Source organism: Diachasma alloeum, unplaced genomic scaffold (genome assembly GCF_001412515.2).
Source record: "Diachasma alloeum isolate Michigan unplaced genomic scaffold, Dall2.0 Dall_scaffold_00966, whole genome shotgun sequence".
In the NCBI taxonomy this organism is placed as follows: domain Eukaryota; kingdom Metazoa; phylum Arthropoda; class Insecta; order Hymenoptera; family Braconidae; genus Diachasma; species Diachasma alloeum.
Genome location: NW_021681083.1, coordinates 61,133 through 77,654, shown reverse-complemented (window position 1 = coordinate 77,654; position 16,522 = coordinate 61,133). Strand labels below are relative to the sequence as shown.

The window sequence follows — 16,522 nt, the reverse complement described above, 5'->3', positions numbered from 1 at the left end:
CATATATTCTATATTCTCTCTATCTCTCATGAAAAGAAGTTCAGTTCACTCGTCAATAAGTAGCTGGAGTAGTAAGAAAGTCGGAATCGTTTATGGAATGGAAGACAATTGGGTAAGCCATGGGAAATTGGATGGGTATTTATATGTCCTTCTGGAACCTGAAAATGGAACCGGGAAAAGATAAGATAGGTGACTTGGAAGAAAGAGAAACAAACAACCTGAAAATAAAAGATGTAAAAAAACGCAAACCGTGAACTTCTCCTAAGGGGTTGATTTTGGGATACCTGAGACACAGTCTCACACTCTTCTGTCATGATTTTGTTCCTCTTCTGTCCTCGAACTGGCTTTTTGCTTGGGACATTTGTTGTCGAGTTGTCTTCATCAGAAGGACGAGATTGAGTGCTCTGCTTTTTCCCACGTCGTATTCTTTTCCCAGTCAGCTCACTTTGGATTTCAGATGAAGGTTCTCCAGCGGGAGGTAATTTCACGTCATAATTGATGGATCTCATTGAGAAGTGTATACAGTCGATATTCGGAGTGCAATCGAAACAGCTCAATGAATTGAATAAAACTCTGGCTGGATTGTCATTCGTCCATTGGTACTGATGCACCTGCATGGTGCCTACAAAGGGTTTCAAAGTTGTGGGTAGTGCAGTGTCCATTAGACGAATTTCTTCGCTCGTCACCGTGTCTATGTGGACTGTTTTGACTTGAGTACGAAAAGTTGAGACGAGAGTTTCGAAATTGGACACATCGTTACCGTACCCCACGTAATCGTCTGCTGACTTTTTCAGCCTACCTCCAATGCCATCCGCAGGCCCTTTCCCATGTCCTGCCTCGGAGAAATTGTATGTAATGTGACTGATTTGTGGATAATCTCTAGGCAGTTTCTGTGTGACAAAAAAAAAACATCTTGTTTCGATATTGTGTGGTTGGCCCATCACTTTGGAAGTGGAGCTTGCTTATTTTGGGGAATTGAGGCAAATAAAAATCGAGGATTTTCTTGAGATGCACTAAAATTGCTACAGGATCATGTCTCAGAGATTCAGATAGAGTTACAAAACCTTGGGACGAGCCAGAAGTGTACATCATACCCGTGTGTAAAGTATATTGCTCCCTGCTTGCTCCAAAGTGTACTGCTTGTACTTCCCTGTTGTATTTAACAAAATAATTTTGACTAAAATCGATGAGGAGGAACATGTCTTTATCGCTCAACTTCTGCATCTTCCCTTTGATGTATTATATGATACTCGTGAGCTATCAAGAACTTCAACTTATCTTTGAATAAAGACACCGCCTCATCGATGTTGCATGTGATTTTCTTTTTTGCAGTGAGTGTGACGGTGATGGGTTTTTGAGTTTTCTCGTTAACACGTGTCACTGTAGATGTTACCCACTTCATGTAAAATATCTCTCCATTGCAACTGCTCCCTTCATGAGTGATCTCTACTTCACGGCTTGAACAATCTCCACATTTCCGCGAAAGACTGTCCTCTGATCTGACCTCACACGTGATACTTGCAATTATTTTTTCTATAGAATTTTCTCCGATGAGTTTCATTCTATTGAAAGCACTCACTTGTAACCTGAAGTTTTCATGTATGAAGCAAGCACACGTCTCGCTCAGTGACATTCTATGCTACACTGTAAGAGGGTCGATTTCTAGCAAAAAAATTGTAACTGACACGGAAAGAAGCTTCAGTGCAAAATTTTTTGTGCAAATCTTTGGTACTCGCGTTCAAATAACGTCTGGAAATCAATTCACCGTTGCCTTTCTTGCAATTTTTCTTTCCTGGATCGATGATTGAATTTTCTTCAAAGAAATCTTTGACTTTAGTTTTAACGAAATTGAAAGTTGCATCTGGTTTTCTTATCAGTGTTACTGGATTCTGATCAAGATGTACTCGAGAAGATACAACTGGGGCAATCTGTTTCTGCACAAAAGTTAACTGTCGATATTTCCTTATAGCTTTACCACACAAGATTCTACCAAGAACTTGCTTGAATTTATCGCTGTGAGAATCTCTGTACGATGATTTCAATTGGTCATTCAGGACTTCAGATGTGACAAGGCGTCCTGTGATGTCCGCAGGTACACATCTACCGTTTACCAACTTTCGCACCTTCGAATTTGGTGATGTGGATGCTGAGTACTTCTTTCTCATCCTGTCAGCTCGTTTCCTCAGTTTATCTACCGTTTTCTTCAATTTCGTATTTTGTTCAATCAATTTCGCCCTCTCACGATAACACTTCCTCACATTTCTGGCCACTCGTTTCTTTCCTACTCTAGCTTGCTTTGAGAGAACATTATCATCACGACCATTAACTTGTGATGAGGATGATGATTCTGCTCTGATTTTTTGTCGAGAATTTCTCTTCCATTCATTCTGTTTGACGAATTTTTTTCTCTTTCTCTGTAAGACCACTGACAGCCTTGATTTTACCATCCAATTTCTTCTTTCGATTTCTGGCTCGTTCTCGTTGGCAGTATTTCTCGTGTTTCTCTGGATCTTTCTTGATCCTTGCTCTCCTTGCTCTCTCTGCTTCCCTCTTTTTCGCCAGTTGCTGTTGTCGATCTACGTTAGTCTTCGAATTCTTGTTTTTCATCGTTTTCCCTCGTTGTTGTGTTTGAACCGACTCTTGTTTACTCTGTGCCATGGATTTCCGACTCTGCTGATGATTCCTTCCTCGCAGAATACGTTGTTGAGTCATCTTAAACGAAATAAAAGTAGTTCTGATACATTAAATCACGTAGCAAGCTTTTCAACAGTTAATTTTCGATAGAAGCCACGGTACTGACATCCACGGTACTGACATTTACACGTTAAACTTAATATTATTATTCAATGGATCACTGCAGGATAATTTGCACTGAGAATTGAGTTTCTATCACGAAACACTATTACGAGTTGATAAAAAAAGTTGACTAGTCAAACGAGTCACGAGAACCATCACACCACGGTACTGACATTGAATTTCATGACTTGCCGTTTATTGAAGAATTCGCACTGTTCTAATGCAATAAATGATGAATAGAATGGCCAATGGCAGTGTGAACCTTTCATCAGATGTCAGACAATCAAAATCTGAGAATTTGTACCCGTCTGATACGTTCAAGTCAGTGCGATCGCCATAAATGTGAAATATTTAATTTTTTTCGAAAAATGTTGGACAAACTTTGAACACAAATGACCAGTCCCACAGCATATATCAAATGGATTAATTGACAGGAATATATTTGTACGGTATTCGTGTCGAAGCAATACAAGGACTATGTAGATCGAGCTCCAAACTGTGGAAGTAAACAGAACGGTAATCTTCAATTCCTGAAAATGGACGACCCACGGTACTGACATCTGTCGTCCTTTTCACGCAATTTTACCACCTGAATGTGGTAGATGGCGGGGCGTTTCGATGAATAATTTTGAATATCATAAGAATACATAAGAAAAATGTAGAATTCATCAGTTAATCACATTGTAGAAGCGTAAAAACCTCGTGGACAAAAATATGACAATTTTCGGATAATGACCCACTTACTAATACCGACCTCTACCAGTCGCACTCTAACCAAGAGTGTCGCGTAAACTGCTAATAGCGCTGTAGGGTCCCTAGGTTAGTCACCATATTCACTAAAATGTATATTATAGTTTGCTTGAGCCAACGTAATTGTTCCCCCACCTTTTTCCATATCGTATTTGAAGTTGAAGTGATTTTGAGAGTAGCGTTGAGAAGCAGATACGTCTTGAACGTCAAACTGATCAGATATTTCCATAATCAAACTCTTTTGTTGTTAAACAAAACCAAATATATCAAACAAATAATTTTTTCAAATTTATTTTTTATTTTTCTATTTCATTGGTTTTATCGAAGTAGTTCTCGATTTGAAACCCCTCCTCTAGCCTGCCTGCCCTCCTTTACTTTTTCTCTCATTGTTATCTGCGGTATCATAGCCGTCTTACTCTTAGCTATGCCCCATTCGAGCTAGGACTGCACGGGAAACCATGTAAAAGCCCAGTCGCATAGCCGGCCGATTGTGCAGTGCCCTAATGTATCCATCTGTCACACTGACTAGATGGAGACACTAGGCCGCTACACCGTGCCTACCGCCCGTAATTTTTGTGCGAGCGAGGTGTTCCTAAGCGGTCACCCATACAAGTACTAACCCAGCTCAACGTTGCTTAGCTTGGATGTCCGCCGGAGCAACACCTCAGTCACCTAACCATTACAGTCATTATCAAACAAATAATATAATCGATATTCAGTGTTCACCTAAATAATTGTGTGGTTCAATTTCTTTAAAAACTACCTATCCAAATTTCCTTACTTGTAAGCAGAGTGGTTCAGCACTTCACGGGCAACGGACCTGCCATCAACATTTCTGGGAACCAGCTCGGTATGTAACATTTTTGGTGACAGCGGTGGGATAGTTGAAAAGAAAAAGGACAAAAACTGAAATAATAATAGTGCCGGCTTGCAAGTGTGTGGTGATAACAAACTGAAAAGTGCAATAAACTATTTTATAAATGAGTTAGAAGTCTTTCGGCCTGGTGAAATTTCCTGAAAATGTAAACAAAAACTACGCTGTTAAATAAAAAATATATATAAAAACTGAAAAGGTGAACCTCAGGACTTGAAATAAAAATAAAGTCGAACGTCTCCAAAAACCTATCATAGGGATCGAATAAAACATTGACAGTTACATAAATTATAAAACTGTGAAGCGCACTTCTCTTCCTTCGGTTATTTGTGCACGGTTTTTCCGGTGACCGTCTAAAGTCATTTCCATCGAAATCATACCCGCTAGGGAGACGAAAACGCAGAGAAAAAAAAATCCACAACACAAAAACTAGAAAACCGAGTCGTAGCTGAGACAACCAGAGGGTATCCTGGGGCCAGAAGCCGAGCCGTAGCTGAGACAACCAGGGGATTGCAGCCATCGACCGGTGGCCGATGGAAGCTGAAGACACTGAGGACGTCCGCTAGCCAGCAGCCAAGCAGCCCACCCAGTGATAACGCTAATAAAGACTATAAGTGAGATAGATAGATCAGAATTATATGATAAATCTACTAACGAGTAAGTCAAAAATTGTAATCTAAAAATGCCGCGGAGAAATAGAGATATTTACCTGAGTGGTAGTGGCGCGTTCCAGGTAGGTTCGACGGATGTTGTTCCTCTCGATGTTCCTCTCGTTCCCCCAACTGTAGATGCGCAGCAGCCAGCTTCCGAAATTCGTGAACCGCGTCGACAAATTCCAAATCTTGTACCCCAAAATAATGAACCACTAGTAACACATCCCGAGAGTTCTTCAGATATCTCATCCACCCCTAACATTGTCGAAGTCGAGTCAATTCCGCAGGATGTATCTTATTTACCCTTGAAAATTGCCGGTGAACTTATCCCTCGCTTTGACGGAAAACCCGGTGACTTAACAAAATTCCTGCAGCAATGTAAAATCGCAGATGCGTGCGTTAAACCCGCAGATCATAAAAATTTGCTCGCAATAATTTCTAGCAAAATCACGGGTCACGTCGATCAACTCCTCGCAAGTCGTCGCACACCTGAAACCCTCAATGACTTGATTGGATTATTAAAGACTGCTTTTTCACGATTTTTCGATATTGATCAAGTGAATGATGAATTGCGTAGGTTGTCCCAGCGTAAGGGTGAGGGTACAGAATTCTTTGGGGCTCGAGTTTTAGAGGTTTTGACACGCGGTCTTGAAGCTGCCAAAGAGAAATGTGATGGAGGTGAAGTTCTCGGTGTTGAAATGCTCCTTAAAAATTCGGCCATTACTTGTTTCACCCGGGGATTGCGTGATCAATTGCTCAGTACACTTCTATCAAAAGAAAAACCTTCTTCTCTGGAAAATGCTATCGATACTGCGGTCAGGGTTGAACAGGAGACCTCGGAACGTTCTCGTAATCTTCAATCAACACCGAAATCGAATGATCGTGCGAAAGTTCATAACACAGGATTTTCATCTGGCTATGATCGCGGACGGCTGTCTCGTCGTGACGGTGATCGTTTTTCAGGGCCGCACAGAGACCGTGGTCGTGATCGTGGACGTGACGACGAGCGTAATCGTGATAAGCGACGATCTTTTGAATACAAGCGTGGTAATCGTGACAATAATTATCGAGGGAATCAAAGAGATTACTCAAACAATCAACGTCAAAATTTTAGAAGCAATGATAGACGCGAAACTCATGGAAATGCCGGTAATTTAAACCCGAAAGTCGCTCCGCTGGCGCGAAACTCGCAGGGCGAGATTCTGATTGCGCGAGTAAATTCCACAGACACTGCTACAACATCGAGACAGGGGACAACGGAAAGCTCTCAATAATTCCATTGAAAAATTTGAAATTTATTAGAAACAACTTCAAATTTTTAATTGATACTGGGTCGCAGTAAAATTTGATAAAGAAATGGGCGTTGAGATCGGGTGGGACGGTTAACGAGAAAATTAAATACGGCGTTACTGGTATTGGATCTGGCATGTTGCGTACTCTTGGGGAGGTTGTAATCGTGATAGAAGGTCTTGATATAAAATTTCAAGTTGTAAACAATAAATTCCCTATTAAACCGGATGGAATTTTGGGCATAAAATTTCTGAGAGAACAGGATGCGCCATTACATTTCAAGGATAAATTGCCTGGTATTCTACGTCTCAATGACAAAAATTTCCCGTCTAATCACATGTTTCATTGGAGCTTCCCCCTCGGACAAAGAAATTAGTGAGTCTCCCTATCAAAAATATTGACAAAACATCTGGTTACATTGGTCGAATAAATACTGGATCCGGAGTTTTCTTAGGCGAGGTATTGGCTGTGCAAACGGATGGAATTGCCACAGTCTTCGCAATTAATACCACTATTAGCTATATTACTCTCACTCTGTCCCCCGTAGAATTAGAAGATTTTGAGACTTTACCCCCTGCTTGTGAAGGTACTCGCACTAACGATCCTATCAACTCGAATTCAAAAACGGTCGCACACGGAATTTCTCAATTGATTAACGTTTTGAAATTATCCGATTTGAACGAAGCCGAAAAGGCCAGCGTCTTGGAAATAATCTGTCAATTCCCATATCAATTCTTTCTCCCCGGCGACCACTTAGGATCAACATTCGCTGCCAGACACGCTTTGTTTACAACAGACAAGGTCCCTGTAAACACCAAGCAGTATCGTTTTCCACCCATGCATCGAAATGACATTCAAAAGCAAGTCGACGGTTTGTTGAAAAATGACGTCATCTCTCCCTCGACGTCTCCATACAATTCACCAGTGTGGATAGTCCCAAAGAAGGCCGACTCTTCTGGAAAACCATGCTGGCGTATGGTTATCGATTATAGAGCTTTAAATGAAAAGACAATCAGTGACGCATATCCACTCCAAAATATCACTGATATATTGGACCAACTCGGTGGAGCGAAATATTTCACTACGTTAAATTTGGCTTCCCGGTTTCATCAAATCCCGGTGGATGAAAAATCAAAACACAAAACTGCTTTTTCCACCCCGTTCGGTTTCTTTCAATTTAATAAAATGCCCTTTGGTTTAAAACATGCTCCAGCCACATCCCAGCGCATGATGGATATGGTCCTATCAGGTTTTCAAGGTGTTGAACTCTTTGTTTACATGGATGACATTGTCATCTATGCTAGTTCATTGGAAGAGCATGCGCGCAAACTCAAAACTTTGTTAGCTCGTTTACGGGACGCTAATTTAACCCTTCAGCCAGACAAATGTCATTTCCTCCGTCGAGAATTGATTTATCTTTGCCATGAAATTACTGATAAAGGCGTAAAGCCTGACCCTGATAAGGTCAGAGCCGTGAAGAATTTTTCTCTTCCAAAAACGCGGAAAAATGTAAAACAGTTCCTCGGTCTTGTCGGATACCCTAGGCGTTTCAGCAAGGACATGGCTGAAATAGCCAAACCCCTCACTCGATTGTTGAAGAAGGGAAATGCATTCATTTGGAATCACTCAGCTCAAGACTCATTTGAAAAATTACGGGATATTCTTTGTTCAGAGCCGCTCCTCCAGTTCCCGAAGTTCTCGGAACCATTTCTCGTCACAACAGACGCTTCGAATTTCGCGATTGGCGTAGTGTTGAGTCAGGGATCAATCGACAAAGATCTTCTAATTGTATATTGCTTCGAGAATTGCTTCGAGGACCTTGAAGGATGCTGAAGTTGATTATTCAACGACGAAGAAGGAATTATTAGCGATAATCTTTGGTATCGAACATTTCCGTCCGTATTTTTACGGACACCAATTCACCCTTATCATCGATCATCGCCCCTTAGTTTGGTTGCATAACGCAAAGGATCCCACATCGAAATTAATGCGTTGGCGAATTCGTCTCAACGAATATGATTATAACATCCAATACAAACCTGGGAAAATTAATTCTAATGCCGATGCACTCTCGCGCAACCCCATCGACCTTCATAACCTTTTCCCACCTGAAACTGAAATCTACTTGACAGAAGAGATAAATGAAGGAGTTTTATATCCCAGGGATTTAGAGGAGATTTTCGGCTGCGCAGATGAATTATCGACTCTAAGTTTCAGTGAGGATGAGCTTTCTGATGCAAACAAAGATTTTTATGAGTGTGAAGAGTTGATTGGTGCTTTGTTCCTTGCGCGCGGGATCATTGTGCCTGATTGCAATGAGGTCGGGAACGAGTCGAGTGACGATGACGAATACTTCACTGCAGCCGAGGATGAAGAAATTATTCATGATACGACACTTGTCTCAGAGGAAGAGAGAGTAGGTTCGATGGAATCGTGTTCATCGCCTGGTAGCTCACCCTGGTTCGGGAGTCGGTTGGCTAACGATGTTATCTCCAGGACATCGCTTCAGGCACCGGCCAGGGGAGTGAAACGTGGACCCTCTGTCGAGCAGTCCATCCTGTTCGCTGACAACGAGTATCCCAGGAAGAGGACTCCGGTTCAGGCGGATGCCGCAGACTCCACCAACGAGGGAAACGCTGCGGAACATCATCAAAATCGATGCAGATTAGGGATGGCGTCAGCAGATTTTGTAGAGATCGAGTCAGATTTTGACGAAAATAATTTTGGAGATATTTTAGTAACTAAACAAAATCAAGTCGAACTGGACAAACAAACGGTACCCCCGAAACCATTTCCCACTATTTTCCATCCCAAGGATCACCTCTACATGCGAAAAGACAATTTAATCAATTTTATTGATCTCGATTTCAATATCACATCCCCAATAGGTTTGGAATTGCTTGATAAGAATTTCTTCTCTTTGGAAAAATAGAAAAATAATGTTATTCGGTTAGGTGATGCAGTGACTTATCGCACTGATAAAGAACATCTCGTTTTTCATTTGGTTACTCGCGAAAAATCTGATAGTAATTCGACACTGGAAGGCCTTGAAAGTGCTCTCAAATCTCTGAAAAGGTTGATTTTGGATAATAATATTGAGAAAAAATTCAGTATCGCAGCAAATGATCCGGAATTGAGTTCATTCGAATGGTTGGAAGTAGGAGCTCTTCTGAAAAATATTTTTAATAGTTCTGAGTTTGTGATAATGGTTTGTACAGGTGAAATCAAAACTCCTCTTTCTGAATGAGAAAAAATTATTAGAGAGTATCATGATTCAGTAGCAGGTGGACATCGAGATGTTACAAACGTTTATCGTAGTATCCGTGAAAGTTATTATTGGCCTAAGATGGGTAAACAAATTGCTGACGTCATCCGTTCTTGTGACAGTTGTCAAAGGAACAAAATCCTCGCTAGAGCAACTAAACAGCCGATGCATATTACGGATACTCCTAAAAGAGCTTTTGAGAAAATCCAAATCGATATCGTAGGACCTCTCCCAAAAACAGATAAAAACAATCGTTATTTGTTGACTATCCAGGATAACTTGACGAAATATTCAGACGCAATTCCTCTATCCTCGATTGATTCAGTCTCCGTCGCTTCCGCTCCCGCCGAACAGTTCATCAGTCGTTTTGGATGACCGAGGACTATCCACACCGATCAAGGAGTAATTTCGTCAGTCAAGTCATGAAAAATGTTTGCAAAATCAGTCGAATCCAAAGGATTACATCTACTGCCTTCCTTCCCGAAAAGTTAGGTTCATTGGAGCGTGCTCATTGTGTATTCGTGGATTATTTGAAGCATTATTGTAAGAAGAATAATTGGAATGATTGGATCCGTTTCGGGATGTTTGCTTATAATACTTCAGTCCATGAAGCTACAGGTTTTACTTCTCATCAGCTCGTATTTGGTGTTGAAGCAATTATTCCTTCGGAATTGGCGAAAGAAAAGGTGCCTCAGACATTCGTCCAATATCTCGATGATCTTTTTGTTAGGATAACTACCAGTCAAGCGACAGCAACGGAAAACTTGGAAAAGGCTAAAGAGAGGAGTAAAATGTACTACGAAAAAAATGTAAATCCACGGGAATTCCATGTAGGCGATCATGTTTATTTAAAGAAAGAACCCAAAACATCAAAGTTCGATTATAGTTGGATGGGGCCCTACCAGATAGTACGTATGCACGGGAAGTCAAATGCGGAGATCGCTCTCGATAAAGTTAAAAGAAAGATTGTACATACAACTAAACTGAAATTAGCTTTTGTTTCTCCCGATACCATTGAAGAAAAGGATGATTAGGATAAGAAAAACATCGTATTTCATTGATGATAAGTAATATGATACTGTGCTTTATACTGTGTAATAATAATAATCAGTAATGATGATGAGAGTTGAAAATAAAAAAAGCTGTTTCATTAGGAAACACCTTTTTTGATTAAGAGGGAAAGTGTCGCGTAAACTGCTAGTAGCGACGTAGGATCCCTAGGTTAGTCACCATATTCACTAAAATGTATATTATAGTTTGCTTGAGCCAACGTGATTGATCCCCCTTTTTGCGTATCGTATTTGAAGTTGGAGTGATTTTGAGAGTAGCGTTAAGAAGCAGATACGTCTTGAACGTCAAACTGATCAGATATTTCTACAATCAAACTCTTCTGTTGTTAAACAAAACCAAATATATCAAACAAATAATATAATCAATATGCCGTATTCACCTAAATAATTGTGTGGTTCAATTTATTTGAAAACTACCTATCCAAATTCCCGCACTTGTAAGCAGAGTGGTTCAGCACTCCACGGGCAACGGACCTGCCATCTACATTTCTGGGAACCAGCTCGGTACGTAACAAGAGCGAGCGATGGAGCGGCCTCTGATTTTTCGTATTCTATTATTTTACATTGCTCCATAAAGTTCCTCAAATCATGATTCAGATGAAATTGCAGTTATTCTAAATCTGCTAAAACGTTCCAAATCAGTTGTAGAGTTGGATAAATTTCCGAGGAGAACCACTGACTATCGACCTTCTTTTGACCAAGAAATAGTTTAGGAGTTTATGTCGCGCCGTGCAATAAGTCGAGTTTATCGCACGCTGCGCTTCGCGCAGCCTGCTCAAAACTCGACTTCTGCACGACTTGACATAAAATATTATAGAGCACTCGGTAATAAATTTCGTTTTCAACGAATGTGTAGTTTACAGGCCGAGCCGAAGGCGAGGTCTGTACACACATTCGTTGAAAACGAAATTTGTGCCCTTGTACTCTAATGTATTATAAAAAGATCTTTAATCAGTTTTTCAGAGCTACTCACAAGTATTCAATGAAATTATTTTCAAATTTGTATTCCGCATTCTCTACGACGATAATAATAATGATAAAAATTGCGATTTTACCTTCAAAAGATTCTCAGCCGCAGCAAACCAATCATCAGTGGCAAAAAGAATTCGTCCTCCACTCTGAATGGAAGAAAAAAAACAATCATGAAAAAACAATTGACTTCAAGTTATCTGCATATTTCAATGAAATGCAAATTAATAAGATGAAGGTTGTTTGGCTTATTACGTTCGCGGTATTTCTCTGGATTATTACCACAGAGCGTGGAAATAGCAATAATCAACAACAATCTTCATGATCGCAAGTCTCTCTTCCCTTTTCTCTTTTGGTGAAATCACGTAAACAGTAGCCTACGTGCTACTCCGAGTGACGTGTAATAGTTGGAAAAATTAACTACTACTATAACCCTGGACAAGGTCCCATACCATGGCAAAATTGCATACGTTTATGCCTAACGTAGTATGTAATTCAGTGCTCATAACTTTGCGCTTCATAGTTCCAATAATTTATGCGACAGTATTTTATAACACGTGTTAAATTCTTTCGTATAATTTTCCCGTATTTTCTGTCAGTTGTTTATCATGAAAATATTTATGAAAAGATAAACGTTTCCTCATTGAGATTAATGTTCTATTATTGTTTTATCGGAGCGTATTTGACACCCAAAACATCCAAGTGTTAATAATGTTTAAGAGTCATTTTTATCTGATCATATCTCGAAAGGTCTGATTGTCGGATATTTTGATAAGAATTGATCTGGCAAAATTCGACTGGATTGTAGATGAAAATGCTTCGTACGGAAAGGCAGTGCGACAACGAAATATTCTATTTTATAAATGTTTGCCATGCAATTCCTGTATTGGAATTTTTCTCAAGAAACCGGAAGTACTGCTCAAATCTATACATTATCGAGCAAATTTTTAAGATATACTTTTCAAATGATTCCTTATTCGGAGAGTTCAATTCAGACTACATGATTCTTTTCATTGAAACCAAGGCATAGCAATATTTGCAAACAAAACTCAACACTATACACGGAGAGAAATTTCTGATAAAAATTATCCTACCGTTCTATAAAAGTGTATCATGAGTCATCATTTCCTCATTTCTGTCCCGAAATTTAGTAAAAATTAATATATAGTGATCAAATTTTATTCTACGTTAGAGAAATTTTATCCTGATGCATAATAAATTTTACCCTTCCAGTCCAATAGTTTTTATGTAGATAACAACGAAAATTCTAGAACGGTTGGTAAATTTTGCCCTACCGGTACAGTAATTTTTACTCTACCGGCACGGTAATTTTTATTTTTATCAGGATAAAATTTCTTTAACGTAAAATAAAATTTGATCATCATATATCAATTTTTACTAAATTTCGGGTAAGAAATGAGGAAACGATGACTCATGATACACTATTATAGAACGGTAGGATAATTTTTATCAAAAATTTCTCTCCGTGTAGGGTTACAATCATCTGGAATGTTAATGGTTTTTCCTACATTTCCATTCTCTGTTTGAATATGAAAATTATGTTGTCAATGAATTAGCAATTGAATTCAAAGTAAAAATTCCGAAGCATGAATACAAGAATGTAAATGGGAATTATTTGAATACGTTCATCTGCATTTTTATTCGTTTGAAGCACATAGGAATTGGAGAGTCGATAGTCCATTCGCTAGCTACTATTTGGTGTACATTTTTGGGGTTACTCGTCGATTTGATGTTTTTCGATGTTTTTTGGAGTGTAGAATCCGAATTTGAATGCCGTTTCGACGGGAACCGATGCAAACAATACTATATTTCCCACCAAGGGAAGGAAAATAAAGGAGTCGTGCCCACGTGCAGAATTACCACCCGAGCCGAAGGCGAGGGTGGTAAGCACGTGGGTAAGGGTCCGTTATTTTACCTCCCGTGGTGAGAACGTTATTTTTCGTCACGGTATGGGCGGAAAGGCAGATTTTTCTTCCGCTAAGCGTGAGGAAAATGTGTCCTTTCCGCCCGCCGTGGCGAAAAAGTTATTGACAATTTAATTTTTTATAAAATCATATTACGGAAACGGTTATAGATATGGCGAAAAGTTTCAAACAACAGATGTTTGATCTGTAAAAATACATATTTTTCATTTTATAACTTTTTCTCCTAACTATAATATATAAAAAGTTATCGGTGGTGGGCGGCGCGTTAGCACGCGCGAGATCTCGTCGCGTTCCGATGCGAAAAATGTTTGTTATAAAATTTTATATATTACTAGTTATTTGAATTTTCCCCCTACAGGTAACCGTTGATGATATATTAACGCTCTTGGGCTCCACGAGGAGGCAAGTTACCTACAACGTTTTTGTTTATTGCAGTTTCGTGAATAAACGGTTCGAGGTATGGAAAAATATTTCGCATTCACGTTGTTCCCTCATAAAAAATGCATAGATTTAATCCTATCTCCATTCTTTACAGAGATGTAGCCCGTCAAGTAAAAGCGCGGGCAGTCCACGCACTTACTATTCATACGCTGAACATGATCCTGAGCGTGGTGTTGGCTCAACTAGTTATGCAATTAGTTTATTGCTCATATCTTGGAATCTGAACGAGATATATGAAATTGACAAAAGAAAATAGATATTCTCTACTAAATCCTAAATTATCTAGGGGAGGGTGGGGCAAAATGGAACGCGGGGCAAATTGAAACGGGGAGCAAAGTGGAACGCGGGGCAAAGTACAACGGAAGTGAATTTTGGTTTCCAAAAACTATAGGAACTTTTTGTTTTACTTCCGCATGGAAGCTTTGTGCTTTTTTTTCGAATTCTTAATTTTGGGTGTAAAAACGGCTAGGAATGTCATGAAATGTGAACAAATGATATTTTTGAAGAATGTCTGTATATATGTAGGTACGTGTGTAGATATGTGTGTTCATATGACCCGAACTGTGCCCATAACTCCTAAATTTCAGCTCGATTGGTTGGGCAGTTCTTGAGATATAGCGATTCTTTAAAAATCGTTTTTTGCCGATATCTCATGAACCATTCAACGGATTTGGTTTTTTTTTCAAAATACTCCTCATGATGATACCTAGTCACCAAAAAATACCATCCCATCCCGAACAATGTAGTTTTATTCTCGTTTTTCCATTTTTGCTTCCGAATGGAAGCATTGTAATGCGTCACTGACTGTTGTCACTACCTGAACTATAATTATTTTCTTTTGTCAATTTCATATATGTCGTTCAGATTCCGAGATATGAGCAATAAACTAATGGCCCAACTAATTGAGCCAACACCACGCTCAGGATCGTGTTCAACGTATGGATAGTAAGTGCGTGGACTGCCCGCAGATTTACTCGACGGACTATATCTCTGTAAAGAATGAAGATAGGACAAAAAAGATCGAATTAAATCTATGCATTTTTTATGAAGGAATAACTTGAATGTGAGATATTTTTCCATATCTCGAACCGTTCTTCGCGAAACTGCAATAAACAAAAGGGTTCTAGGTAATTTGCCTCCTCATAGAGCACAAGGGCCTTAATGTTTCATCAACGGTCACGTGTAGGGGAGAAACCCAAGTAACTAATAATATGTAAAATTTTATAACAAACATTTTTTATTTGAAGTATTTTTTTCTATCTCTATTGTGTTAGCCGACGCATCGGAACGCGACGAGATCTCGCGCAAGTGCTAACATGTCACCCACCACCGATAACTTTTTATCTATGATAGTTAGGAGAAAAAGTTACAAGATAAAAAATATGTATTTTTACAGATCAAACATCTTTTGTTTGAAACTTTTTTTCCTATCTACGACCGCTTCCGTCATATTATCTTATAAATAATTGAATTGTTAATAACTTTTGTTTGCATCGCTTCTCGTCGAAACGACCTTCATATTCAGATTCTACGCCCAAAAAAACATCAAAAAACATCAAGTCGACTAGTAACCCCAAAAATGTACACCAAATGGTAGCTAGCCAATGGACTATACATAAAAAAAATATTTTCGAACATGAAAAGAACGTAATTTTGGTGATAGATAAAATATGATTTCGTTCGTAATTTCAACAACGAATACATCACATTAGTTCAATCAAGGAACTGAAGGATCTGAATTCACGGACCCTTCCACGGAAATTAATGCATTCAGATACTACGTATCACAAAAAACATTGATACTGATTGGAATTTATTCACTAATTAATTTCACTATTTTTATAACAACCATTCATTTCGATTTCCCAAATTATCTTTCCACGCACACTACTCTATTGATGTACAAAACTAAGTAACAAACCTCCAACAATGTGAAGAAAGGATTATAGCGAAATAAAATTGATAATCTATCCAAAATCGATTTCAATCAAATAGTTCATAATCAATGATTCACTTTTTATAGATAATTGAAAATAACGTATCCCAACTCATCTTCGAATTCTCTTACATTCAATGATTCAATGATCAATTAATAAAAATATAGACATTTTGTATTGACTAATAAACAACTTCTTAAAATTCACCTTTTCAGAAGCAACTTCATCCAACTCCAAGAAGTCTAACTCGTTCATATTCATGGTAGCCATGAGCCTCAATAACTAATAAACTTAACGATAATGCCAGTCTCACGGAAAAGACCCCGGTTATACCCCGTTATCGTACGAACAGAGTACAGTTTCTGGAAAAAACCTAAACCAATTGCGGCCACTAATCAGTTCATTCCGATAATTGTTCCCCGGCACGCGTTTCTTCAGTATTATTATTCATCCTCCCCCCACTACTTTGAGAGACCCAGACTTGACACAATGTTATCGCTCAAAAATGCTTTATCTTTTCTAACGAACACA

The 16,522-nt window shown here is 39.1% G+C and overlaps 1 protein-coding gene across 1 annotated transcript in view; it reads right to left on the bottom strand.

The window, feature by feature from the left end:
- Positions 1–16,312, bottom strand: part of LOC107045510 (allantoicase) — a gene marked incomplete at its 3' end in the record, with an annotated part of 63,985 nt that extends 47,673 nt beyond the window's left edge. The window contains 2 exon segments of the mRNA XM_015267811.1: positions 11,754–11,816; positions 16,199–16,312. Coding sequence (XP_015123297.1) covers positions 11,754–11,816; positions 16,199–16,261 — 126 coding nt within the window.
- Positions 16,313–16,522: the final 210 nt, after the last annotated feature.